A 27422-nucleotide genomic window follows, 5' to 3' on the forward strand; every position below is an offset into this window, starting at 1 on the left:
TTCAGGAGTAATTTGCAAACTAAAATTAAGCCAAATTGTTCAAAATTTATTCCAGCCATCCAGGTACAAAACTCTTGTAATGCGCCAGATAAACCTCTAGGTGGCGTTTCAAAGCCTGTGCCAAATCATGCCTAGTGGTAAAACATTTTACACAATGGAATGGTGAAAAACAATACTCAAATTACTTGGAAGCTTGCTTGTAATCAAATTAGGATTAGGTAAAACCACATTGTAACAATCTTTACTTGCCTGATATTTACAAAAAATTAATGAAAGGCTAAAATGATTAATTGCTAATGCTTTAAGAATTAATTACTTCTCCTGAGTAAATGCTGTAACTGTTTTTCTCAAATAGGGTCTGTAAAACATCATGCTATAGGTAGGCAGTGAGCTTAGAAAGACCTATGATTGTTCTCTAATTATCTATAAATAACTTTTTACTAAACTCTTCTAGTCATCTACAATTAACTTTTTACTAACTTTTCATTGAATTGCTTCATTAAGTCCCTTCCCCACAAGTTAACATGAATGGGAAGGACTGCAATGTGCTTTTTGAGTTCCTCAGATACCCCAGACTAAAGTTGATTCTTTAGTGGGCCAATCTGGGGGCCACTGCTTGGCAGAGATTAGCATACCTCAAAAAGACCTGCCATTTAATAAATATGTTTTGGCAAGAGTCCCTTTAATTGAGATGGCATAAGAATAACAACCCCATGGAAAATCTATCTTCCTAATTAATTCTATTCCTACACTACCATTCCAATAAGCTCCTTCTCACCTATCCTGCAATCTCTTTAAAGGAAGGTTTCCCAAACCTTATTCTGCCTTGCCTCAGGGTCCCCTAAAATGAAAATTTCTCTGATTGTGCCTTTCAGTTAATAGCAACCAATCAAAAACTTTGAAGTCTAAAAGAAATCTAAGAGGAGTTCAAACAAAGAGATTCAAACACGTGGGAAAAGCCAAACCATGCCATTTCAAAACTAGCCCTCCCCCCCACACTCACACTCGCTGAGCACAAGGGGAGGGGGAAGCTGCCTTTGTTTCTCAGCCACCCTCATTTGCATTGCCCAACAGAAAAACGTTTCCTAAATCTGAGATGGACAATTTTTTTTCTAATTACCTGTTCTCCTCCTGTCTCAGTAATCCTGCAAACTTCCTTTATGGGGAGCCCACGTGGCACCCAGCCTCTCTCTCTTGCATCCAGTTTAAACTTTCTGCATAAAAAGAACTCCAAGCTACTTTAAGCTTGCCTGAAGCAGAGACTTTCAAAATAACTTTCTTAAAAGGCCAGGTATTACAAAACAGAGGTAGCAAAGGGGGTTTGGCTACCATGTGCTTCCGGCAGCAGCAACAATAACAAAAACAATAATATCAAAACCAACAAACAGAATTCCCTTAAACAATTCCTGCCAGCTGTCTGCTTGCCCTGCTTCCTCCTTGCCTTTTCAAAACACTCCTACCTGCATAGTGGGGAAAGACTGAAGCTCTGCTTTTAACCCTTTCCTGAATCTCAGTGCCTCAGCTCTCATTGACTCCTTTAGAGAAGAAACTGATGACTTAGCTCTCTGAAATGCTATTACATGCAAATCTGAGAGCGAAGGGTTAACATCCCCTTCTGTTGGGAGCAGAGGATCTCCCTGTGTAAAAGAAGAACTCAAGCCTGTTTCCAGGAAGCTAGTCCTCTGCTCTCTCAAAACCTGATAAGATACAGGAGCCCATTGATACCGAATTTGCCCCTGGGCATCTACAACCCATGAAACAAGTTCTGTAGCAGTAAGCCTCCCTATCAATTGCTCTGTCCTAAAACCCATTCTAATTGCTCCTGGAGAATTAGCTGGCAAAACTGTTGCCTCGGAGACTAATGGCACAGGAGGAGGGGTGAGTTTCCAATCTCCTGTGAGCAAATAATCTCTCTGAGGCTCTAACTGCAGTTTTGAGAGCGAAGGGGGAGAGACCCCTTTTTCTGGGAGTGAGAAATCTGATGGGGGTGCCTTGAAATCTACTGAATGAATGACCCATCTTCTCAATAACATCCCTGCATGAAAACATCCCATAACAAAAGATTTAGCTATGAGAACTGCTTCCTGAATTCCTGCCTGACTAAAAATCTTAATGACTAAACTTTCTGCATGCTTCTATACCTGAATTCCTAATAATGTCTGCATACTCACCGGGAGCTCTTGAGCTGTGGATCCAAAAGGCTTTACCCTGCCTTTGAGTGAGTGTTCAGCTTATCACGTCGCCGGTCACCAGATGTTGTTATGGAATATTAGATATTAAAACCAATATTAGATATTGTTGCTTGTAGGAAATTAACTGACGCGATGAACAGGATGATGTGAAGGGAAGGCCGCCCAGAGCATTCTAGGGGGCTCCTTTTATTGAAAACTCACAGCTAAGTTAAACATTAACATACACAGAGAACTCCAAAGACCAAATAAGGAAAGGTGTGCCTTCTGATACCTAATATGGAAAGCCCCTCCTAATAACACACCTTTTCCTCCCTTCATCTAGTACCAGATGCATGCTTACAGCTCTATCACTCACCCCCTCCTCTAAACACCTCATGATCTCCAGTACTTTTCCACCTATTCCTTTGTTCTCCTGCTCTGCCTAAACATGTGTTTCCCAACTTGGTGCCCACAGAGCCAAATGGTATGCCAAATGAAGCTCTGTATCTTACCTAATTTAGTGTGGTATGCCAACACTGTATATTAATTATTCTTATCTAAACAGAAAGGCGTGGTATGCCAGCGCCTGGCTAAACTATAATTCCTACACTTCCCATTGCAGGGAAGTGAGTGCTAATAAAGAGTAATGACAATACCATTGACCTAGCCACTTACCACGCCCATCCATGTTCACATAAAACTATGCAAAATATATGAACAACTATAGCATACCATTAACAAATTCTAGACCTGTGTGTTGATGAAGGAATTGGGAAACCACCAAAAAATACTGCTGCTCACACAACTGAATGCCTAACTGATCTAGCCTTAGGAGATCAGCAGCAGTATATTATATGGATATTGTTTCAATTTGGTTGTGTACTTTTTGATACTTTTTATTGTTTACTTTTATTCAGCTTGTAATTATGTCTTTTTTCATGTCTTAACTGTGGAAAGGCAGCATACAAATAAAATTGTGTATGTATGTATTAGGGTGCTCTAGCAACTGTTGCAACTATGTTCATTAACTGCAATCATCATTTTTTTCAGAATTTGTATATTTGCCATTATATAATTTCATATCCAATGACAAATAATGAAAAATCGCAATTGAAATGCAGCATTTAAACTCGTCACAAAGAGTAGACCCCACCATAACTCTCGAGTTCATTCCTGAACCTGGTATAACAATATGTTATTAGGAATGGAACTTATGCCAGGATCTTCAAATGGAACATCTTGTAGAACTGGGCCATTGCCATTTGCTTGAATGGTAATTAGTAGAGAGGTTCGACAATTTTGGCATCTGTTATATGTAGGTGGAGAGAGAAAGCAAGTTCTGCTTTAAATGTTGTGCAGACATGAAACAGTATACCTTGAGCTCAAATGCCATCTAAAAATAAAGAACAAAACTACTTTTAATAGAAAGCAGGAAGTGCTTCTTCAAGTACAATTGTCATTAAATATGTAGTAGCTGCTACCACAACTGCATATATATATATATATATATATATAGAGAGAGAGAGAGAGAGAGAGAGAGAGAGAGAGAGAGAGAGAGAGAGATAAAGTGCCTTGTAACTGGAATATGAAATAGTGGCTGATGGTCAGATTTCATTACAGGTAGTAACTGCTGGCTTCAGAACATTACTAATATATATTTAGGAGGTGAAAGAATTTTTTAAATGTCAAATTCAGAACATATATCGGGAATGCTATCTGTGAAAAAATGTTATCACTGAGAGTATTGTACTTTTCACCAGGGTTTGGTCTAAAACAGGTCTTCTCTTCCCAACCTGTTGACCTCCTGATGTTTTGGAGTACAACTCCCCACTATTCACGGAAAGCATGGTCAATAGTCATGGATGATGGGAGTTTTGGAAGGCACATCTGGAGGGAAATTACAGGCCAGTATAGATTAATGTCTGTCCCCTGAAAACTGATAAAAATATTGTCAAAGATAAAATAACCAAGCATATAGAAGAACAAGCCTTACTGAAACAGAGCCAGCATGACTTCTTGCAGGGGCAAGCCCTGTCTCATGAACTATTAGAGTTGAGAGTGTCAACAAGCATACAGCTAGAGGTGATCCAGTTGACATAGTAGTCTTGCACTTTCAAAAAAAAACTTTGGACAAAGTACCTCACCAAGGACTCTTCAGTAAATTTTGCAGTTGAAGAAGGGAACAGGTTCTATTATGGCTCAGGAATGGGTTGCAGGAAGCAAAGGATGGAGACAAGTGAAAAGTCAAGTCCCCCCAAGAATCCATATTGAGACCTGTGCTTTTTAACCAGATTGTTAATAAATGAACTGGAGTTAGGAGTGAACAGTGAGGTGGCCACGTTTGCTAATTATATTAAATTGTTCAGGGTTGTTCAAACAAAAAGAGATTGCCAAAAGCTCCAAAAGGAGCTCTCCAACCTGACTGAATGGGTGGTAAAATGGCAAATGCAAGTGCGGCACTCATCTCGCTTTATTGGCCGAGGGAGCTGGCGTACAGCTTCGGGTCATGTAGCCAGCATGACAAAGCCGCTTCTGGCGAACCAGAGCAGCGCACAGAAACACTGTTTACCTTCCCACCAGCACAGTACCTATTTATCTACTTGCACTTTGACGTGCTTTCGAACTGCTAGGTTGGCAGGAGCAGGCACCGAGCAGCGGGAGCTTGCCCTGTTGCGGGGATTCGAATTGCCAACCTTCTGATCGGCAGGCCCTAGGCTCTGTGGTTTAACCAACAGCGCCATCCACGTCCCTTTTTTTTTTTTTTTTACTATACTATAGGATAGTCTTAAAATGGGATATATATCTTCATTGTATTAGACAAACATCAATTATGTTTTCAGTTATAAAGTACGACTTAGGCCTGGTTTGTTCATAGAACAAAATGATGTGAGAATGGGATAATAAATAGCTCAAGTGGTAGAGTGGACCCTATTAGTCGAGGTGATGTTTTTAATGCCCCCCCCCTGCCTTGTGTTTGAAAAGTGGCATAGGAGGAAGGAACCTGGTCTAGAACCTTTCTTCCTGATGCACTAGATGGGTTTTTGTTTTGTTTTTATTTGCATGAAAATTATTTATTATTTCTACCTGTGGGCCCATCCAAACGGTTATAGGGTGGGTTGCATAATATCACAATTAAAACAAGTATATGCTATATTAAAATAATAAGTAAAACTACAAAGCTAACCGAATGGAGCATATCCACTCAAGCAAAGGCCGAGCAAAAAGGTGTGCCTTAACCAATTGTCAAAGAAAGTATACAGTGATGGCGCAAGATGCCCCTGAGAGGAAATCATTCCACAACCTGGGGCCAATGCCAATAAGTCCCTCTCACATGTCGCCTCCCCTCTAATCACAGGGGCAGGGGCACTGCTAACAGAGCCTTGCTGGCTGATTTTAACACCTGGGCAGATTGATTTGGGAGGAGCCCAAGTTGTTCAGGGATATATAGATATAGATATATGTGTGTATATATGTATATATATGCTTATGTGTTAACAACTTTAAATGGGCTTGGTAATGGGTCTGTGTGGGGGAGCAGCTATAGTGGTACAGCCCACCCAACTACCTCTGGATTCCATCACCTTATTCTGTTACACATGTAAACCATTTCCTAAGGTTTGGAGCAGCTTATATTTTTCATTTTCACAGCAAACCTGAGAATGTAGTCATCCAAGAGATTAGCATGTCCTAACACCGCAGTTACAACTTAATGTAATGTCTCCTCATAAACAGTGCTATTCAGTGGAGTCATTTCAGACATTTAAGCTGTGAGTCATGCAACCAAATGATAGAGTGAAAGCATGCATGGGGGAGCAGAAGCAACTCTTATTTGCTGCATACAACTTGTACGTGCACAGCCCTTTCCGAATCATGCAGAGAGAGCCTACTGTATACAAACTGCATTCCTAAAAATTTGATGCAGAAGTCTCAATGAATGGGTAGAATCTGCCTGCTACTATGTTCCTCCTCTATTCTGCATACACACTTTACCCTGTTGTGTTACATGAATAGTGTCATAGTGTAAACTTCAGGGGTCAGCAAACTTTTCCAGCAGGGGCCTGGTCCACTGTCCCTCAGACCTTGTGGGGGGGCAGACTATATTTTGAGGGGGGAAATGAACGGATTCCCATAACCCCACAAATAACCTAGAGATGCATTTTAAATAAAAGCACACATTCTACTCATGTAAAAACACGCTGATTCCCGGACTGTCTGCGGTCCAGATTTAGAAGGCGATTGGGCCGGATCACACATAATGACTTCCTCAAAAGAATCCTATGAGCTCTGCTACAGAGTAGGGATTTAAACTTGAGATTGCTATATCAAATTGCAACATATCCCACCCCATGGCCAGCAATTGCAACCTTAAATATAGTTGCTTTATTTAACTCTGTTTTCTATTTTCTACCCATTGGGCTGTATTCAGTTACCACATCCCAACAGTGCAAGGAATTCCACTTGACAGTTGAACTTTCCCCCTTCTCCTCACCTCCGCCTACACACTGAACCTTCTCCAAATCTGCTCCAAAGAGTTAGATGAACCCCTAAAACAGGTTTAGGGAGTGCGGGGGTCAAGGAGAGGAGGAGGGGGTGTTCCATTGCACAAGCAGAATTCCTTGAGCCAATGTAGCAAGATACTTAATGTGACTTTGAATTCCACCCTTAAGTTTTAGCACTTGGCATAAAGAATAGGTGGCTGAAGAAACCCAAGAAACAGGGTATAACAAGCTGCATGTGTGCATTTGTGTTTGAGAGACACAGTGTTTTATACCCTTAAATAAAACTGGCAGTCACAGATTGTATTCACATGTAATGCTTAATCCAGACCGTGGCTTACCATGAACATGCAGATTCCCAGGGAGGAAATGACAGCTGGTTTGTTCCTCCTCCCTGCTCCTTTTAGTTCAGTTATATGGTACAGCCAAGGTTTGGGTACCGTAACATGTTGTCTGAACCCTGGATTATAGATATGTTTTGTTCTCCTTCATCACAATCTGCATCCAAGGTAGATTCTTTAGCCAAATTCTTTATGCAGCAAAACATTATGAAGCTCTATTTTAGGAGCAAAAGAACTTGTGGTGACCCTTGAGAGGCAAGCTATGTTTTTCATTGCTGTTGGGCAGGGTTGTTTCGCTGGCAGCTCACAGTTTGAATGTAGCCCCGAAAGCAGTTTGAGCTGGCTCCGGTGTCCCTACCAAATTAAATCAAGCTTTGGTTGAGGTTGCTTCACCTGTGCCTGGGCGCATGCAGAGGTGGATATAGGGGAGCCCAAACAGTTCGTCTGCACTGGGCACTGACCCAAGAGGGCACCACAGGGGGTATCACAACAATGACTTAGAACAGAGCACAAGAGCATCAAATTTTGGCATCGCACAGGGTGCTACTGAAATTTGAAAGTCCAGAGACCGCCACTGACACATGTGGTGCTTGATTATTATACCTCACTGTAAAAAGAAGTTGGCAGTGTTTTTATGGACCCTGTAAGGAGATCAGTTTGTTGGCAAAATATATTTCCAGTTGCCTGTATACTCTTTTGAGAATATGGCACTTCCTAAGAATATTGAAGTTGTGTGGCCGAAGACACTGAATTACTGAGTGCCGATCATGCATTTAGCATGGACATAGAAGCAGTGTATAAAACTTGAAGCTGTGCTACACAAATGCTGTGGTGCACAAAGTTTTAAAAATGTAAAAAATAAAAAGAATTGCCACAGCTACATTTATTTTTGTATAATGGAAGTGTTGATGAAACGCTGTATAATTACCTAAAAACACCATAGGCCCTTTATTATGTACTGACATTTTGTTTGCATTTAGGGGGTTAAATGTGTAAATGCATTGGAACTGTTTTTTCATTGTAGTGCATATCCCACACATTTCAGGTTTTTCAGGGTTTCTGCACAAGGACTAAATCTGTTTCTGGGAGGAAAAATAAGAAGTAGTAGCTCTATGGATCATTTAGCTGTTATTATATCATTCAACATGTTTTAGTTTGAATTGCATTTTTTATTTTATTGAAGCCATTCTGAGCGCTTTGAAAAGCACTCCTGGAATATTTAAAGTAAACAAAATGCCATAAATTTCTGTGTGAGGTTCTGCAATTGCTGTAATTGCTGAATAAATAGAATCCTCCCTATTCTGCAAGAGCTTTGTGAAACTGGCAGCAACAGTACTGGTACAGAGAAGTTGTAAACAGTTGTTTGACTGTGGCTACATAGACTAAATTTGTACACTCATCTGTATACTCATTTTTACAGTATCGACCAGGGCGGGACCCTCAACGAGGCTCTGACAATGTTTCTAACAAGTCTTCAGACAGCGATGTAAGCGACGTGTCAGCTGTATCGAGGACCAGTAGCGCTTCCCGCTTCAGCAGCACTAGCTATATGTCTGTACAATCAGAAAGACCAAGAGGGAACAAGAAAATTAGGTAAGAAACTGTAAAGTTGGCCACTTCCAACAGAGCTTTCCAAACTCTGTGTAGCGACACATTAGAGTGTTGACTGCAGTGTGTAAGTGTGTCGCACGAACACTCCCTTTGCTCCTCCTGGGGCTGGAAAGGGGTTAGTTTAACCTCCAGTTTGCTAGTAAGACTGAATTGCTGTGTCAGGAAATGATGCATGTCTAAAAGTGTGTCGCCAACATGAAAAGTTTGGAAAGCTCTGACTGACAAGGTTGTTTTTTGAACTACAGATCAACTTTCCACCAATTCTTGGTGGTTCAAGTAACACAGTTCCCAAAAGATTTTTCAAAATCTCACGCTAGTTTTCTGTGACAGTGGGGTGTTTTCCTGGATTGAAAATGAACCTATTATTGACAATTCAAGGCAGTATTTAAAGTCAGTTATTGTACTTTACAGATATTGGAAATTCATTTATACATCTTAGTTGCTGCATTCGATAAGTCTACGTCATGGAGCTATAGATACAACCTAGATCTAGTACATACATGACCTTACTATGGATGTGGTGAGGAAAACATGAAATGTTTGCATGTTCATGGCATGCCTACAGCACAATGTAATATATAGCCTCTGTCAAAAAAGGAAGATTACACAAACATGTGCAGCTGATCACAAGTGTTCACATTCCTCCAAACCAACTAAGGAGCTATGAACCATAGGTCTGTAGTTTAGACATTGGCCCATGGGTGGCCAACTCCACAATTAAAGATTGGGATTGCCATAAAATACTTGTGTGCTTTAAAAATGTATTTTTAAAAAGTAACAGGGAAAAAGGAGTAAGTTGTGATTGAGGGGTTTCTCCTTTGCTGACCAGGGAGGAAATTAACTAGCGTGCTGGCTTAGTGATATGTGCAAATGAGTTTTTGTGGTTTGTATCTCTTTTCAACAAGCCATGAGAGGAAGCCAAGAACAATGCTTGAAACTGTGACTTGTTGTAACATATAAAGTGGCCCATTGTTATAATAGCTAGACAGTCCTAAGCAGGCTTCCTCAAACTCAGCCCTCCAGATGTTTTGAGACCACAATTCCCATCATCCCTGACTACTGGTCCTGCTAGCTAGGGATCATGGGAGTTGTAGGCCAAAAACATCTGGAGGGCTGAGTTTGAGGAAGCCTGAGCTAGACATTCCAAAGGATAAGTTGCTTGTGTGCTGCTGACAAACAAGCAGTCTCTCGTGAGAAGGAAAGATTAGCAGTAGCAGCTAGGAAAGCTGACTCAGCATCAGTAACCTTCAAGCAACTCCAGAGGCAGTGGACTAGAAAGAAGTGACTGCCTCTTAGCAGAATCTAGCACGGAATGGATGGTGGGTTGTGAAAATTTCATTTCCACTTCTCATACTTACATCAGCTTTCAGAATGACAAGCAGGAATGGGTGCATGTATGCTTGCAGAATGCAAGCTGAATTTCCATGCGTATGTGTGCACATATATGTGCAATACACACACACACATGCACATACATGGTTAACTGCTAGGAAACTACCCATATTTATTTTTAAAGAACAAATTTTGAGTATTGTTTATTTTTATTTAGCTTATTGCACAATATATCTGCCCTTTAGTTACTCCTAGAAAAAGTGACTATACCTTTATCATTACCTAGACTATGCCGAGTAATTAACCAGCATGCTTTTTTGTCATCGTGGCATAATTCCATTTGTTGTATGATTTGTCAATTCATTTTCTTTTGCCCCTTAGTGAATGCATGTTTCGCTTCTGTCCACTCGCCCTAACAAGCTTCTGTCTTCTTTTTTGTTTATTTGCATGCTTCCTCAATTTTCGTTAACTTTGGAAGATCAAGTGAGGAAAGAAAAGAGGGAGGGGAGGGGGAGATATTCCCTGAGGAAGAGGAGGAGAATCAGGATCTTGAGAAAAAAGAGGAGGAGGAACAAGTTGATGAAAAAGGGGAAGGGGAAGAGGTGACAGAGAACTGTGATAAGGAGGAGAACAAAGAAGCAGAAGAGAATGAAGGGACCCAAGATGAGCAAACTGAGGAAGGGACAGAAACAAAAAATAAAGAGGATTTGCAAAGGCGATACTCACAAGATGATCTCAGGTAAAACAGATCCCCGTAACATTGCTTCCCTCATGACTTGACCCTATTCCTTGCTTGCCCTCCATCACTCGCAGTAGCTTGTTGTTTATACTCCCTTTGTCCTGCAATTATTTTTAATTTCAGCCATAATGTTTTAATAGTTGAGTTTAGTGGAATGCTTTTGCAAACAAAATTATGAATTATAGCCACGTATAGCTTGCTGTATAGCTTACCCGTTCTGAACTAGTCATCCTTGGTTCAAATCAAGCATCAAAGGCTCAAATCAGCCACTCATGAAAGTAATTTTCAGCCAACTCCAGAGCTTTCTTAAAGTCTGCTGTCAACATAATACAGTATATATTCACTCTAACAATGGGTGGTTTGATTTTCACGCACAGCAATACCAAGAATGAGTGCAATGTGTTACTCTTCCAGGGGCTTTTTAATGTCCTCCATAATGGCTGGCATTTCATTAGTAGGGACAATAATACTTGATTGTTTTAAAAATTCACTACTGAATGTTGCATGCAGCGTCTTGAACTAGTTTGAGTAACGTGCTATAGAAAATGCTGAGTACTATTATTAGTACTACAGTATTGAGAACAGGGATGTTACAGAAGTTTTTTCATGTTCCAAACATTAACTACTTTAGATCATTCTTTTCTGGTGATATCACTGCAAAGGAATATGTGCTTTGCCTAATATGTAAGAGAAGGGAACTATTGATCTTGCTCATCTGTATAGTAATCTTATTTGCGATACATAAGTGTGTAGATCTTAAAGTGCCTTTTCATTCCTGTAAGTTACTTCTGTGTCACTCTTCTGTGTATAATACATCCCATTGATTTTTATAAAACTATCACCCAATGAGAAGTGTATGTAAACTCTGGGTACAGTGTAGAAGGCTGAAATCATTCATTTTTAAGTTACATTGGTGGTTTCTTGGTATGCAAGTGGACAGTGCTGCATTTTTACAATATAGTTTCTGATGGTGTGAGTTTAAAGTACAAACTGGAGGGGAGTTCTCTTCCCCTCCTCACCTATCCCCACTACGATCCCTTGTTCCCAGAAGCTCCATGTAAAGCCTTCCTCACTTACCCCCCCCCCACAAAAACCTCCTTTCCTTCCCATTGTAAAAGCAGATAGGCATGGCAGCAATGAAAAGGAGGGTTTCCCACTCTCTCCCTCTGGTGCTCTAGTGCACTAATTAGCAGCACACAATGGGAGCCCAATGGGGGATGTTGTTCCCCCATTATTGCAGATAGAACAACCTTCAGTAAAACTACATCACCCATGGGCCACTGGGTTCCATTGCTCTAGTGTGCTCCTAATGACTGCACCAGGGCACTGGAGAGGGAAGGCAGGAGGGGGGACTCTCCCTCTCAGCTGTCTGCATCACTGCAGTCGCTTACAAGGGAAGGGACGTGGGGAGTAAGGGTCAGGGCTCAAAGATTGGTGACGTGGGCTTCTAGGGATAGCCAGGGCCAGTATGGATGGGAAGTGCTTTCCTCACCAGCCAGCAAAAAGACTCCCTTGGAGAGTCCTCCTCAAGAGATTTGAAATTTGAGTGGAAGGTTTGAAGACCCCCTGCTTTCCCATCCTTGGCATGTGTCAGTATCCACACCCCCCCAATCTTCTTGGTTTGAGGCATATCAGTGTGTCATTTTGCCTGAACTGTTAAACCACGGTTGCACTTGCTCTGCAAACAGGGAGTGAAAGCTAGGGTTTGATCCAGAGCTCAAATTATGGGGAAATGTACAAGGCTTTTCTGAAATCGAAAAGCCCCAAGCCCTGATTTCCCCCTGCCACTGAGACTAGTGAAGAGACTGCAGCCATGGACAGGGAATCATCATAAGAATAAAGCACGTTTTTCTTAAAAAAGATAAAAGAAAAAGTTAGATTTTATCTTAAGCTAAAATGAAAACCAGCCTTCGGGTTAGAGAAGCCTTTTCACCTATTTAAAGTGTTTGTACTGTTTCTTCAATGAACACTTCAATGAATCAAGTCGTGGCAGCCAAGTTATTCGTAGCATTTATGCTTTAGGAATTCTGCCTCCTACACTGATTATTTTTTGTTTCTAAGTCATAATTATTCCATTAAATTGGACATCTTTACATCCCACTGTCATCTCTTTATTCTTATCTCTGTTCTTCTACTTTGCCGTCACATGCACTTTATAACTGACATTTTCATTGATTCAGAATATTTTTTTTACTCCCACGCCATGCTGAGCTAAGCAAAGTTTTAGTGTGTCTTCCAAACCTGGGCTCAGGTTAGTGAGGAGCCTGGATTCTGGCAATGACAAGCTAGATTCTGGCAATGACAGCCTCCTCTCAAATGTTTGTGTGGTCCTGGCAAGGTATGGTTTGGCTTGCCATGACATGTGAACCAGACCTGTTCAATACAGTCTGCCTGACGAGTACCTTTTGAAAATAATTTACATACATAAAAATTTTTATAGGTCCAATTCTTCACAAAGTTTCTATTAAAAACTCCCTAAAGTTAGGGGATAACTATACATTAAACACAAATAATAGAGATCTAATGCCATTTTTAAAAAAAGGGTGAAATTGAAATGTAGAAGTGGCAGAAGGGAGAACCTGTGTGTTGTGCCACTACCTGCCACTGCTCCTATCCCCCTGCTGCACCAAAGAAGAAACTAGGTTGTTTAGTCACAGCTGGTATCACTCATCTGAACATGACAGCTGGCTGTGGACATAGCTAGAAAAGGAAGCTGTAGCATTGGATTCAGAAACTGCTGATAAACTGGAGCCTTAGAGACAGTGGATGCTGCATGAGAAGGGAGAAAAGAAATAGGAGAGTTTCAAAAAAGTAGAGAGAAGGTGTTGTGAGCTTAGACACTGTAGGTCTGAGACCAGGAGCAGAGGAGGTTTGAGCCTAGAAAGAAGAGCACCAGTCCAACATAACAGATATGGAAGAAAGACCTGAGATAACTCAAGGATCAGGGTGAAGAAAGCCATTGGCTTCTGTACCTTCTCTATAATACTGAATAAGGAATATGTGGCCTTCCAAAGGTTGTTGGACTCCATCAACCCCAGCCAGCACCACCAGTGATCAGGGATGATATGAGCTGTCATTCAGCAACATCTGGGAAACTGCAGCTTCCCTGCCCCTGCTCTATAACAAATACCTCCTAGCAAGAAGCGAGCCAGAAGGGATATTAAACTACCTCTTGTCCCAGCAGGGCTTATAAAATGCTTCAACCGTTTCCTATCCTGCTGCTTCTCTGCTCCAGATCATTCCTCCTGAGCTGCTTTTCCTCCTGCAGGTTTCAAAAAGTGGGAAGAAGTAGTTTGAGAGAGTGATCTGGAGTACAGAAATTGCAGGTAAGAAACGCTCTGCCAAATTCTGGCTTCCCAAAGCTCTTTCTGTCTTTGTAGTGACAGACTCTGTACACATGTTTGCATATAGCTAGGCCCAGTTATTTGTGGTTTATGTATAAGGTGAAGGGCAAAGCTACGTGTTCCATGAGGGGGTTGGGACTTTCCTCATCTCTCAGCACATGGAGAGAGTACATTGTACATCCTTTCCCCTACAGGTATAAAAACTGATTAGGGTGGTAGAGGACTTTTAGTTGAAAATAAATAGGTTAAGGAGGCATTCTCACACTGTACTTGCTCAAAGGTGCAATGGCTGAAGTATACATATTTTTTTAAATCCGAAAACAAAGAATGATGGAAATTGCACACTCCTAAAAATCAGTATAATGCATACCAGTTTTCTTTCATGATTCCCTACCCCCATTAAAATCATACATGTTAACAGTATGAAAAATAATACAAAATTATTCTAGGGCTATGTTAATTGGCAATTACTTTATTTGTATAAGAAAAATCAAGTATAGTTTAATTTGTAGTGTTGTATCTTAATTTAGCTCACCCAAGGTATTCCTGGGTATTATAAAATCTAGCCATCCTATTTCCATACTCATTATCACTCTGCTTCTCCATAACAGAATTTATATTAGATGTTCCTTAACTTCTGGTGTGGTTGCTAATTAGAGAAATCTTCTCCACAGCAAGCTTTTAATTTATGGAATAAAACTGGTCAACCATGTCTCATCTTACCCTACAGCTGTGTCATGATTTCTCTTTATCTTGGATATTTTTGACAATTCATTGCCTCCAATGTGAAACACTGTGAAAGTAGCTTTTTCTATATTATTTATCTCATTTTTATGACATGATTAAAATTTCTCCTTTTTGCAGTTTGCTTTCAGGGTCATGTTGGATTTAGAACACAGCTGAATGCCTTACTTCCATTTCTTGATTTTAATATTTATTACTAGCTTTAAGCAGGGTTGTATTCTTCTTTCTCCTGATTCAGAAAATCACTTAGGGGTGAACATAAATGCAATTGGAGTTGAACTCATGATTAAAGTTATCTAACTCAATTACATATCCCTAAGCACATAATTTTAGTCACCCTTCTAAAGCATGGATTGCTTTTTGTTTCATTTTTTTTTTTTGTTTTGCAGAGTAGTACTGCCTGTAAAAGGCTAATTAATGGCAGCAACATTGTCATTGACACTCCATTAAAAATGTGGATGTTTATTTGACAAGCTGAGCCAGAAAGACTGCTCACTTTATGGCTTGAATGATTTACTGCCTGATAAGTCGTTCAGCCTCTCAGGTCATTTACTTGGTATTTTCAGATTTAACTGAGACATTATTTTCAGTTTAATTTGAGACCTGGCCTTTATCTGGGAGGAAGCTCCCTGATTATCAGGCTGTAAATGCAGTAAGGCTATAGATAAATAACCACTGTAGCACTTCAGAATACTAACTGATTAGGTTAAGGTGTGATTTTAAGGTCCCAAAACTTTTGATCCTTGTTTGTGTTAAGGTTCTTATTACCTAATTCTGATTATTAGTTCTAGTCCTTATTCTGACACAATGCCAGCTAAGCACAGATGAATGAACAATTGTACAGGTTCTAGGAGAAGTGGTCACACTTGCTTTGCTCCTCCCTGGATGTTCTGCCCTAAGTTAAGCCATGGCTTGGGTTAGTATGTCTTCCAAACCAGGGCTCATGGTTTAACTCTCCCAGACAATCCACAAGCTGTAAACCGTAGGACAAACCATGGTTGCAACTTGTGGTTTGCTTGGACAGAACTAAACTATGAGCTCTGGTTCAGATGGCACACTAAGCCAACCCATGGCTTAGCTCAGTGCAGCACAGCAGCAGAATGACCAGAGGAGAAGCAAAGTGTTCACAATCTCCCATCCAGCAGCCCAAATGTTTGCCTGTTCACACTAAGTCATGGTTTGGCTTAGCGTTTTACATGAACCAGGCCCTAGTTTGCATGAATGTATAACACAATGGAATACAAACTACTGTACATTTCTAAGATGAGGAAATGTGTTTTTCAGGTAATAAAAGCATTATTTTGAGCCAGGATTTTTCAAACTTTCTACTAAGCCAGGCTTTGCAGGCAGGTTCAGTCCCCAGCAGGTCTTTGAAACGGAGGGTGTTTCTCGTGGGATCTGTGTTGTTTACTCATGCAAGGCCTTTTTGGGGGGAGCAGCATTCACACAACACTGCTATTCTGTATTCACCCCGCCCCATTTCATCAGGATCATTTATCTTCCCATAGAAAATCTGAGAAGTTAAATCAACTTGTTTCCAAGTTGTTGCCAACAACATTTGAAGGACGCATTTGCAGTATGAAGAATAGGCCACTGTGAGAACAGGATGCTGAACTGGATGGGCCATTGGCCTGATCCAGCAGGCTCTTCTTATGTTCCTATGAAGCCCCTGTCTGGAAGTGCCCTGAATCCCTGAAGAGAACCTCTGCCAGTCAGTGCAGTCCAGGGCATGGTGGAAGGTAGTTAGGTAGATCTCTGGTTTGCAGTAGCTCAGCAAAGGTTTCTGACACCCAGTTATTTTTATAATAGCCATAACAAAAAGGCCCCCTCTTCCTCCAAACTAAGACTGCTGAAATGAAGCAAGGTTGGGGGGAAACCAGGACTGGATTTTTCTGTGACTGGACTGTGATCTTATTTTCAATGTTGTTGTTGTTGTTTAGTCGTTCAGTCGTGTCCAACTCTTCATGACCCCATGGACCAGAGCACGCCAGGCACACCTATCTTTCACTGCCTCCTGCAGTTTGGCCAAACTCATGCTAGTCGCTTCGAGAACACTGTCCAACCATCTCATTCTCTGTCGTCCCCTTCTCCTTGTGCCCGCCATCTTTCCCAACATCAGGGTCTTTTCTAGGGAGTCTTCTCTTCTCATGAGGTGGCCAAAGTATTTTCAATACATAACACTAATTCCTGGGTTGAGAATGTGATTCAGGGGCACACTATTCCTTAATTCTGAGGATGTGTCTTCCCCTATCCTCAGGCTAGTATTTTGACTGGCTGTGACTGGTGGCCTTCAGGGTTTTAGTGAAAAACAAAGTAGCTCTCATAAGCCTAAAGTCTCCCACACCTGGTGGCTGAGCTAGAACACTACATTACTGAGCTCAATGGATCAGTATATGACAGCTTCCTGGTTTCTAACTGGATCAGAGGGGATTATTATATAGACTGCAGATGGGACTCACATGCATATAGAAACATTCCCTGCACATACAAAATAAATGTGTCAGGGGAGAGGCTAGACTAGAACTTTTCTCCCAGGCATTAAGTTGTCTTTGAAGGAGAAAATATTTTATATGTAGGACTATTCAATCATATGAGTCCATAACTACAGTCTTTGTTCAGGTCATACACAGGTTTATCACCTCCATGAGAAATAAAGCCTATTAATCTGATCAGTTTTTATCCAAGTGAGGACTTTAGGATTTTTATAGTTTAAAAACTGACACTGTCCCTTTGCTTTGATACCAATAGGCCAATGAAAACTCATATAGTATACTGGATGGAAAAGTAGCTTCTGCTGCATAATTGTTCTGAACATCCTGTTATCATTCACACTGTTTGACTAATCAATGAAAGAAATGCTTCTCTGACTAGGAGATAGGGCTTGTGTTAAAACCTCTATTAAGAAATCTTCAGAGGTCTGTTCATTTGATGAGTCATAACTCAGATTAAAATTTATTTCCATAGCAACTAAAAATCATTTGTTCTTTCCCTAAACCAGAGTACATCAGTGCATTAATATATGCATTCCCTGTTTTGCTTGAAGATGGAGAAACTTATGAACACTTATGAGGAGTACAGTTCTGGTCAACCACACCTCAAAAAGGATATTGTAGTACTGGAAAAGGTTCAGAAAAGGGCTACCAAAACAATCAAGGAGCTGGAGCAACTTCCTTATGAGGAAAGGTCAAAATAATAATAATAATAATAATAATAATTTTATTTATACCCCGCCCTTCCCAGCCAGAGAACCGGGCTCAGGGCGGCTAACATCAATTAAAATCACAACAAAAAACATAAAAACGATCAATTTAAAATAACAGATTAAAATACAAATTTAAAATTCAATTAAAACTGCAGGTCTCAATTTCAAAATAACCCACCAATAAAAGATGAAGCATAAATATTAAACAGAAACCAACCCAAAGGCCAGGTGGAACAGCTCCGTCTTGCAGGCCCTGCGGAAAGATGCCAAATCCCGCAGGGCCCTGGTCTCCCGTGATAGGCTGTTCCACCAAGTCGGGGCCAATATTGAGAAGGCCCTGGCCCTAGTTGAGGCCAACCTAACGTCTTTGTTGCTCGGGACCTCCAAAAGATTATCACTTGAGGACCTTAAGGTCCTACATGGGACATACCAGGAGAGGCGGTCCCTTAAATACGAGGGTCCCAAACCGCATAGGGCTTTAAAGGTCAAAACCAGCACCTTAAACCTGATCCTGTACTCCACCGGGAGCCAGTGCAGCTGGTAAAGCACTGGATGAATGTGGTCCCGCGGCAAAGACCCGGTAAGGAGCCTCGCCGCGGCATTCTGCACCCGCTGGAGTTTCTGGGTCAGCTTTAGGGGCAGCCCCGCGTAGAGCGAGTTACAATAGTCAAGTCTGGAGGTGACCGTCGCATGGATCACTGTGGCCAGATCAGGGCGAGAGAGGTAGGGGGCCAACTGCTTAATACGGCGGAGATGGAAAAATGCCACCTTTGCTGTGATTGCAACCTGTGCCTCCATAGAAAGAGAGGCATCAAAGGTTACACCCAAACTCTTGACGGAAGGCGCTGGCACTAGTTGGGCCCCCGCAAGAGATGGGAGTTGGCCTCCCAACCCCATGTCGTCCCGACCCAGCCAGAGGACCTCTGTCTTCGAAGGGTTTAACTTCAACCGGCTCCCACGCATCCATGCAGCCACAGCCTCCAAGCACCTGGCCAGTGTGTCTGGGACCGAGTCAGGGCGGCCGTCCATCAACAGAAAAAGCTGGGTGTCATCAGCATATTGATGACAGCCCAGCCCGAAACTCCGGACAATCTGGGCAAGAGGGCGCATAAAGATATTAAAAAGCATCGGGGAAAGGATTGTGCCCTGCGGAACTCCACACACCAAGGAGTGTCGCGGCGACAATTCCCTCCCTAGCACCACTCTCTGTCCCCGACCTGAGATAAAGGAGCGCAGCCATTGTCGGACTGTGCCCTGAATCCCCACGTCGGCAAGGCGGTGGTCTAAAAGATCGTGGTCGACCATATCGAAGGCTGCTGACAAATCTAAAAGAATCAGCAAGCCCGAACCGCCTCGATCCAGTTGTCTACGAAGATCATCTGTTAGCGCCACCAAAGCTGTCTCGGTCCCATAACCAGGGTCCCATAACCAGGGCGGAAGCCGGACTGAAACGGATCCAGAGCCAAAACATTTGGGGCTTTGTAGTTTAGAGAAAAGACGAGGAAGATGGAGGTGTGTACAATTGAGCAATGTGTGGAGATGCCAGCACTGCTGCAATGTGCTGCTGATGTTATTGTGAGGGCAGTGTAAGTGCTGCTGGCAAGTTTATGTCTGCCTGGAGCAGCAGGGAGTGGGGAATTTCCTGGTAGCAGCACCAAATGGAATGGATTTTGTGGTCTGTGCATGTGTACTGGTTGGCACCGGTCTGTTAAGGACATACATATGTTAGCTGGTATACATGCACCAAACATGCCCAGAGCTCTATTCAGCACCACAGTTCACCTCACTAAACAAAGTATAGCAAGAACAAAAACCAACTTACATGAATTTCTCAAAACAGCTCTCAACAGAAGCATGATATTTGTTATTTAAAACCCAATAGAAAAGTGTGGTATACTGTATATTAGTATGATTTAGTTCCCTGGCCTTGAACTTCACCACTACTTTACTGTGGGTAACGTTCCTGGTTCAGGCCAGTAGAGGGCAGTTACCTGGGTGGCAGAGGCTGTTCTCGGACTCCTTCTAATCCTGCCTAAATTATGTCAAAGTGTTCCATTGAATATGTTTCTGCCCCAAAACAGTGGTGTTCACTTTGAAACCATCCTCTGATAACCAGCACGGGGAAATTGTCCTATTGATGCACCATTATATTGTGCAGTAGATAGCTAGGGAATTTGCATACGGCACAGTGAGGTGATGTTGACACAGTTGTGGGTTGAGAAGCTGTTGTGTTCACACTCAGAGTGCATTTCTTTGGAAATGGAGCCATAGCAAAGGGATTTAACCCCCTATGACATTTTCCCAGTTTCGTTTACCATCTAGTCTACCAGAGTTAGATCTGTATGGGGATTTATGTATACTTGTGGGCTTCCATCTTATTTAGGGAAGCTTCTTGTTCACACATGTGGATATCTTGTGTGTGGGACCATTCAAAGAAAATAAAGATGTTGAACATGTTGAACTTCATGAATGGTCCACATAAAGTCACATTTCCACGCACCTTCACATTCAGAGCTCATATTCTGTATTTCTGTATTGCCACATTTGATTTCTGAACCAAGGAGGAAGATTGTGCTGATTGGTTTAAGGCTACTGTTGGATGGGAGAAGAGGCAGCTCCCCAGTGCTTGATGTTACATTCAAAACGTTTCTGGAAAAGTATGCAACTATGGGTAGCTGATACGGCAAACACATACTTGCCTTGTATAAGTATAATACAGTAGCACTCAAATATAATATCAGAATAAAGCCAGTCTTTTGGTAATAAGAAATTGCATCCTTGGGCAATAATTTGGTGCAAACCCTAAAATGGTTCTGTGAAGGATTTGAAGCTTAAACATTTTGGCTGAGAAAGTGCCCATGTTTTGTTTCACTCCTCCTGCCTAAACAGTATTTTTCTTAATACGTGGAATCTTGTTTAGTAGTAGATTGTACAAATGAAAATATATAATCAGTGGATCAGCACTTAAGTATTTTTTAATTTAAAAATCAACATTAAATTCTGGAATAAAAATATAATAACATGTACTGTATAATTCTCAGATTTTATTGTGTAGCAGAAAAGTGTCTTTACAATTTGACAAACTGTGTGTAAACAAAGTGCTATAATAATGCCAGCGAGCCAATACTTTCAGTAAGATTTACAGAGAAAGACAAGTACAATCAGGTACTAACAATAGCATGAAACTGAAAGTTTTCCTTTTCTCCTGCTAATCAAAGCTAACTACCTTCTGTGTGAATTAGGCTCAACTCATATACCTGGGAGTAAGTCCCCCTGAACACAGTGGGGCTTACTGTATTTACGCGAATCTAATGCGCCATCAAATCTAATGCACACCTCAATTTTCAAATCCTTTAAACCAAAAAAAGTATTTGCTGGTGCCATCAAATCTAATTTGTACCCTGATTTTCATGATGTCATTTGCCCCCCCCAAAAAAAGGTGTACATTACATTCGATTAAATACAGTACTTCTGAGTAGACATGTATAGGAGCTCTGTTAGTTGCTTTGTCCCTATAGCCTCCCTATGCTTTCCATCTGAAACCTTCCTTTTCTGTTTTTTCCTTTTTACTTTCTTTCTTTTTGTTTTGTTTACTGCATTGTTTATCCATCCACCGGCTGACAGTGTCTTTACATCCAAAATGCAAAGCAGACAGATGGGCACTTCAGGACAGAACATAACTAAGAGCACCAGCATCAGCGGGGAGATGTACACACTAGAGAAGAACGATGGCAGCCAATCTGACACAGCAGTGGGCACTGTGGGTACAGGTGGCAAGAAGCGCCGCTCCAGCATTGGTGCAAAGATGGTTGCAATCGTGGGCCTTTCGCGGAAAAGCAGAAGTACCTCACAGCTCAGCCAAACTGGTAGGAACAAGATTCCCCCCACCCCCACCCCAATTGTGGTGTTGTTATTCATGAGACATAAACTGCATTATTATTATTATTATTAGCTAAATTCCTAGGTGGAAAAGACTGAGCAAGTTTAAACTTATTATCTTTCAGTGTTTTGTCAAGCCATTTTATTTAACCAGAACCTCATTCAGACCGGACTACTGTGGATCGTATTTGTCTGCTCACTGGACCGCGCTGAATGCAGTAATCTTTTTTTTTTCCCTTTCAGGAAGCAACCTGACTTGCTGGGTTTATATTCTGGGAATTGTTACTAATGGTTCGTGAAAGACAGCTGAAATGCTGCCGGTGCATTTTCTTTGCCTCTCCTATTGTCCCCTCTCTTAAATGCGTCTTATGACTATGTTCTGCATTTCTTTTGCTGTGGGATAGTATTTATCATCTTCAAGGTTGTCCAATATATTTTAGGCACACTAAGTTATGACTCTACTTCTTGTTACTTTTTATTTCTTTTCAGCTTCAAAATGTACTTATAATTGCAGTAAATCACCATAACTGGTTACAGGTTAAAGTTAGATCTGCTATTCAGCATTTATTTAGTGCCACCAGATTGTTAGGTGCTATATATAAATTCCAACTTCTGAGTGTTCTAGATAAGAGGGGGAACATTTTTAAATACTTAAATGGTCTACTTTTAGATAGAAGTGCAAAGCAGGTGACTGAAAGTGCATATCTATATTTTATTTTACACTGTTTCCATTTTTTGTTTAATGTTTGGTTTAGACTGTGTATATTTCTGCCCTCAGTCCTTCAGTTGAAGGGCAGATTTATAAGTACTTTTAACAAACAATCAAATCTATAATGAGGTATTCATCCTGTTTTTAGATATGCCCAAGTTATATTCTGGTCTCATCAGCATTTAGAGATTGAAAAAACAACATTGCTATATAGCTAATACAGCGAGCCATATTACCTTACATTGAATTTATTGCACAAGCGAATCATGTTGCTTGTGAATGTGTATTTGTGTGTGTGTGTGTGTGTGTGTGTGTTTCTGGACTCCATAGAAAAAGTTAACATGTCTTCAAGAACACTAGAGTACTTAATAGTGCATGTCTCTGCTGCCTAGCATTAAGAGAGCCACACGGGTTTTTAAGGCTATTTAGTTTTCAAGTATGGTGCAAAAGCAAGCGTTGTAACATCATCTTTAGATAGATCAGATGTATCTATCTAAATTAAAGATTAAATTAGTGTAATTGTAAGGAATATTTTTAACAGATAAGGTCTCTAGAGGGCAGTGTTACTTGGACTGTTAAGTAAGTTCTGCTGAGTTTTTAAGATTAATTTTCAGCAATACTAACTTTCTTCTACAGGTATCATACTACCTAGCCATTTCTCCTGGTTATGTGAAGTCATATCAAAATACACAAGATGGAGTTAGATAGCAGTACAAAGGGACATACTATAATTAATGCTGCCCTAAGATCTTCATGTGTCCCACATGTAGATTGCTAAACAGGTGAATTAAAATGCTCATTTTATAAATAGTGAATGCTACAGTTGGATAACATGAGGTTTTATATTGAATTTTCTTCCCTTATCAGATTATTGGGAAGATATGAATTTAGCCAGTGTGTGTGTGTGTGTGTGTACAAGCTGCCACTTGGATGAGAAGGGTCTTATGTGGGTACTGCAATAAAATATAATAAAATAATAAAATAGGGGCACAAGCTACTTCAGTATTAAACTCTGTATTAAATTCCAATGTGAGCAAGCCCAAAGACTGTGACTCTTCAGCTCTTTGGTCAAGTTGGCATGTAAAAAGGTAGTGGGATTCATAAAGGCTGTACAATTTTGCATCCCTCAATACAATGACAACTCTTCCTTAAGATTTGCCTTTGAATCTCTGCAAACATAACTGATTACAGAAGAACACTGCAGTTTTTCTGCAGAATTCCCTTATGGGTTACAGTTCCCCACAGTGTACTGTACCTTTCAAACATATATCCAAAAACTCATTTTGTTTTAAAGAAAACCGTGTGGTTTTTTTTTCAAGTTCCAAATCAGTTGTTGGGCTGGTATGCACACAAAGTTGCAGAATATTAATTACTCTTTTACTGGGTAGAACTTCATTGTTAAATTTTTGGTCAGGAAGGATATTTAATGAAAAGTAAAGGAATGGAGTGCCATATACTGAATGACATGTGCTTTGCATAGTATTTAATATTTAATTATAACCTGGATTGGATTTAGTTGGATGACCAACATGATAAAGCATAATAAATATGATGTAAATTTTAATTTTGTATCATTATACCATCCCCAGATGTCTACGATTTTGGAGAAAATGTTGCCAGACACTAAAATAAATAACATTTATGTTAAGCAGGCCATGCAATGAGCATCTTGTTTCCCTAATGCTCTAATGGTTAAAATAAATGTATAATGTTGTAGGGGAAAGCTCCTTAATGAAATCATTGGACTCTGGCAGATATGTTCCAGAAGTAAATTTTGCAAAACTAGCATGCAGTAGCTGTCTGGACTAATATGTAGATGTAGTTTTCCTCCTATTTATCACTGTAAAGTTACATTGCAGGTTTTTCTTAAATTTATGCTTACAATAAGTGTTATGTCTATTACAATATACACAACATTAGAAGGGCATATAAATAATATGTAAATGTTTTCCAGTAATTGTTTGTTGTTTTTTTGGTACTTCCAAGTTGTGCAGCTGACACTGCCTCCTTGTTACCATAACTTATTCCAAGTTACTTGTACAACTGTTTCAAGTTACAGAAGATTTATAGCCTGCTTATTGGGTAAACTGGGACAGAATAAGCACAGTTCTTTACACTCTCTAGCACATTTGCTCCAGGATCTTGCAAGCTTGTTTTACTATCTGCCCTTACTCTTTTCTGTTGGCACTTATTATATGGCATGTCAGTATAATGTCAACAAAGGCTGTGTTTACACTCTGTAGATCGAGGTAAATTGGCTCATAGTAAGAAACAAGTGACCCTGTTCTGTAAGTTCCAAAATCCAGGTTAGGAAAATACCTTTATTAGGCTAACAGAGATAGATAGATACAGTAGATAGATAGATAGATAGATAGATAGATAGATAGATAGATAGATAGATAGATAGATGATAGAATGATAAATTATAATTTGGAATGTTTTGAGTTTCCTGGAGCTGTTCATCAGCCTAGATGGTGAACAAAACACAGAGGTGGGAAGTAAAAAATGTAGAGGATAGTAATTCCTTGCATTTGCGTCTGGTTGTAGTCTTAAGGCAGAATGTGAAAGGAACTAGCAGGTACATGGATAAGGCTGTTTGGGGAGCACTGCAGGCTACACCAAGGCCTTCTGGGAAGAAGAAGCATAATTATGGCTGATTCCCAGTCTTTGCAATTACAAAAACTAACTTTTCCCCAGGCCTCTTTCTCTGTCCTTAGATGAAACACATGTGTTTCTTGATAGGCAGAAAACAGGAATTAAAAAAAAACTAGTCACTCTTTATATTAACAGAAATGGAAATTAATGTTGCTAGGTTTTTTAAAAAGTCAACAGAAGTCTGATAGAGTATCTTTACCTAGCAGTTGGAAGGGATGGCCCCTAAAAGAATAAAGCGAGTAACAGGAGGTACATTTTTATTTATAAATATTACTGCTTACCAGTGCCATTACATACTGAGCTGAAAAGCAACAAAGGGTAAATGAACAATAATTACCAGTACTCCAAAAACATGTTATGCCACATTAGAGAAATACTCAAATTATAAATATTTGCCTTGTGAAATACGTTCTTGTGACATCAGTACAACACTCCTTCAGTGTCAGTATAATCTAATGCTTTGAGATGTTTCCATAATGTACCTTTTCATACATACCAACCAGTGTTCATACACGTAGCTGTGACAGAGCACAGGACTGCATACACTAATTCACCTACTGCAACATCTCTTTTAAATGACAGAAAAGTTTTTTGGAAGTTGTGTGGGTTCCAAATAATATCTCTGTGCCAGTCGAGATATAATATTTCTCTGCTTCTTGTTTACTGTGTCAAAATGTATTATTACATTTATGTACTGCCTTTCTTCTGTGGAACTGAAGACAGAAGACATAGAGGTTTCAAGTGGTCTCCCATCCAGACACTTGCCAGACCTGCTTAACTTCAGCAGAGTTGCTGCATCATTCGCCTTCAAGTCGTGCCTTGACTGTATGTCACATCTGGAAATCAGAGGTTTTTTCCCCAGTGTTGCTGACACACCTCATTATAGATTTGGTTGGGGAAATTGATTTGGTCTGCCAGCCTGATCCTAACCACCCCCCATTTTCATGGACCACGTTAACAGGTGGGTGGGGGAGGAGAAGAGGAAGGAGAAGTCCCATTGCACCGAGTGGAAGTCCACTTGCACAGTACTGATTATCTGTACCGGGTGACACCAGACTGTCACCACTTGCACAACAGGCTTCTACCTATGCAGATGAGATCTCCCCTTCATCTCCTCCTGCCTACAGACTCACACCCATCCCACCCTACATCTGTTTCTAAGGGCTCAGACTCCTTTGCAGCAAATTGGCAGGCCATGGCAGGGGGGCTGCAAAGTGGGGGGGGGAGGGAAGTCCCATCAAGTTCTCTAGTGTAAGATTGGATCTCACCCATTATATATAGAAGCAGTAATGGATAAGTACAGTAATGCATTTATGTGCATTCTATAGTTGTTAGATAGTGATGGTATCATTATAAGTACCGTTGATTAGATTGCTGACAAACCAACACTTGCAAATGTCGAAAGCATATGCACTTTCAAAAGTTGCAGAATATGGAACCTATTCAAGTATTTGGTCCCAAAATTGGACCTTTGCAGTCTGCCAAGTTATTTTTCTTCCAACATGGTGGCAAAACCTTTATACAACATGCTCTTACTTTTTACTGGTCTCAGATTACCTTCCACATCAAGTAAAATATACTGATGAATATTTGTGAATGCTGACACAAAACCAAGGGACAAAGAGTCAAAAAGTTAATGCAAGTCTTCCATTTTCTGAATGAAGCTCAAAGTGAATGGTCAGAATGGGAAGCTATGGTTCTTTCAGATGGTGATTGTATTTAGAGAAATATGAGTTATGGTAATATTTTCAAGAATATATTATTTACTGGGATACAGAAGGGTATAATTTCAATAAATTAGGGCCAATGACTTGAAATACTATGGCATTTTCTATGTAAAATGATAAAATACATTTGAATATAATATTACAAAATATAGCCAAATAGCCAAATGTATTGTTGCTACTTAATTATATTATAGAGGTATTTATTTCCTGAACTTTCTGGATATCTTCTACTTATGCATGATAATACTACAATCTACGTACGTTTTCTAATCCATTTTCTTCTTACACTGTTGATGGCTTCTATTTTCAACATTTATTGAGGTCCGTCCCCGTCCCCCCCATTTTCCTAACTGGCAAAAACTGTCACAGACTTAAGCAGCTTGCAAATCCGTCTCTAAGCATTTAGTATATTTGTAGTTATTATTGTACTAAAAGAAAGGCATTTATACTTTTAGGTGTAATAAATATGCTA

The 27422-nt window shown here is 40.4% G+C and overlaps 1 protein-coding gene across 9 annotated transcripts in view; it reads left to right on the forward strand.

Annotated features, from left to right (window-relative positions):
- RIMS2 (regulating synaptic membrane exocytosis 2) overlaps window positions 1-27422 on the forward strand; it is a 355451-nt gene that overhangs the window by 297281 nt on the left and 30748 nt on the right. The window contains exons 34-36 of one of the 9 annotated variants that reach the window (XM_033155715.1): window positions 8429-8601; window positions 10430-10690; window positions 21605-21846. The exons of 5 other annotated variants lie outside the window; for them this stretch is intronic. In XM_033155715.1, the coding sequence (XP_033011606.1) occupies window positions 8429-8601; window positions 10430-10690; window positions 21605-21846 (676 nt within the window). Of the gene's footprint in view, window positions 1-8428; window positions 8602-10429; window positions 10691-21604; window positions 21847-27422 lie in introns of those variants that run through there. 3 more of the 9 variants (XM_033155721.1, XM_033155718.1, XM_033155719.1) reach the window with 3 other exon arrangements.

This window comes from Lacerta agilis, chromosome 7, assembly GCF_009819535.1.
Source record: "Lacerta agilis isolate rLacAgi1 chromosome 7, rLacAgi1.pri, whole genome shotgun sequence".
Classification (NCBI taxonomy): domain Eukaryota; kingdom Metazoa; phylum Chordata; class Lepidosauria; order Squamata; family Lacertidae; genus Lacerta; species Lacerta agilis.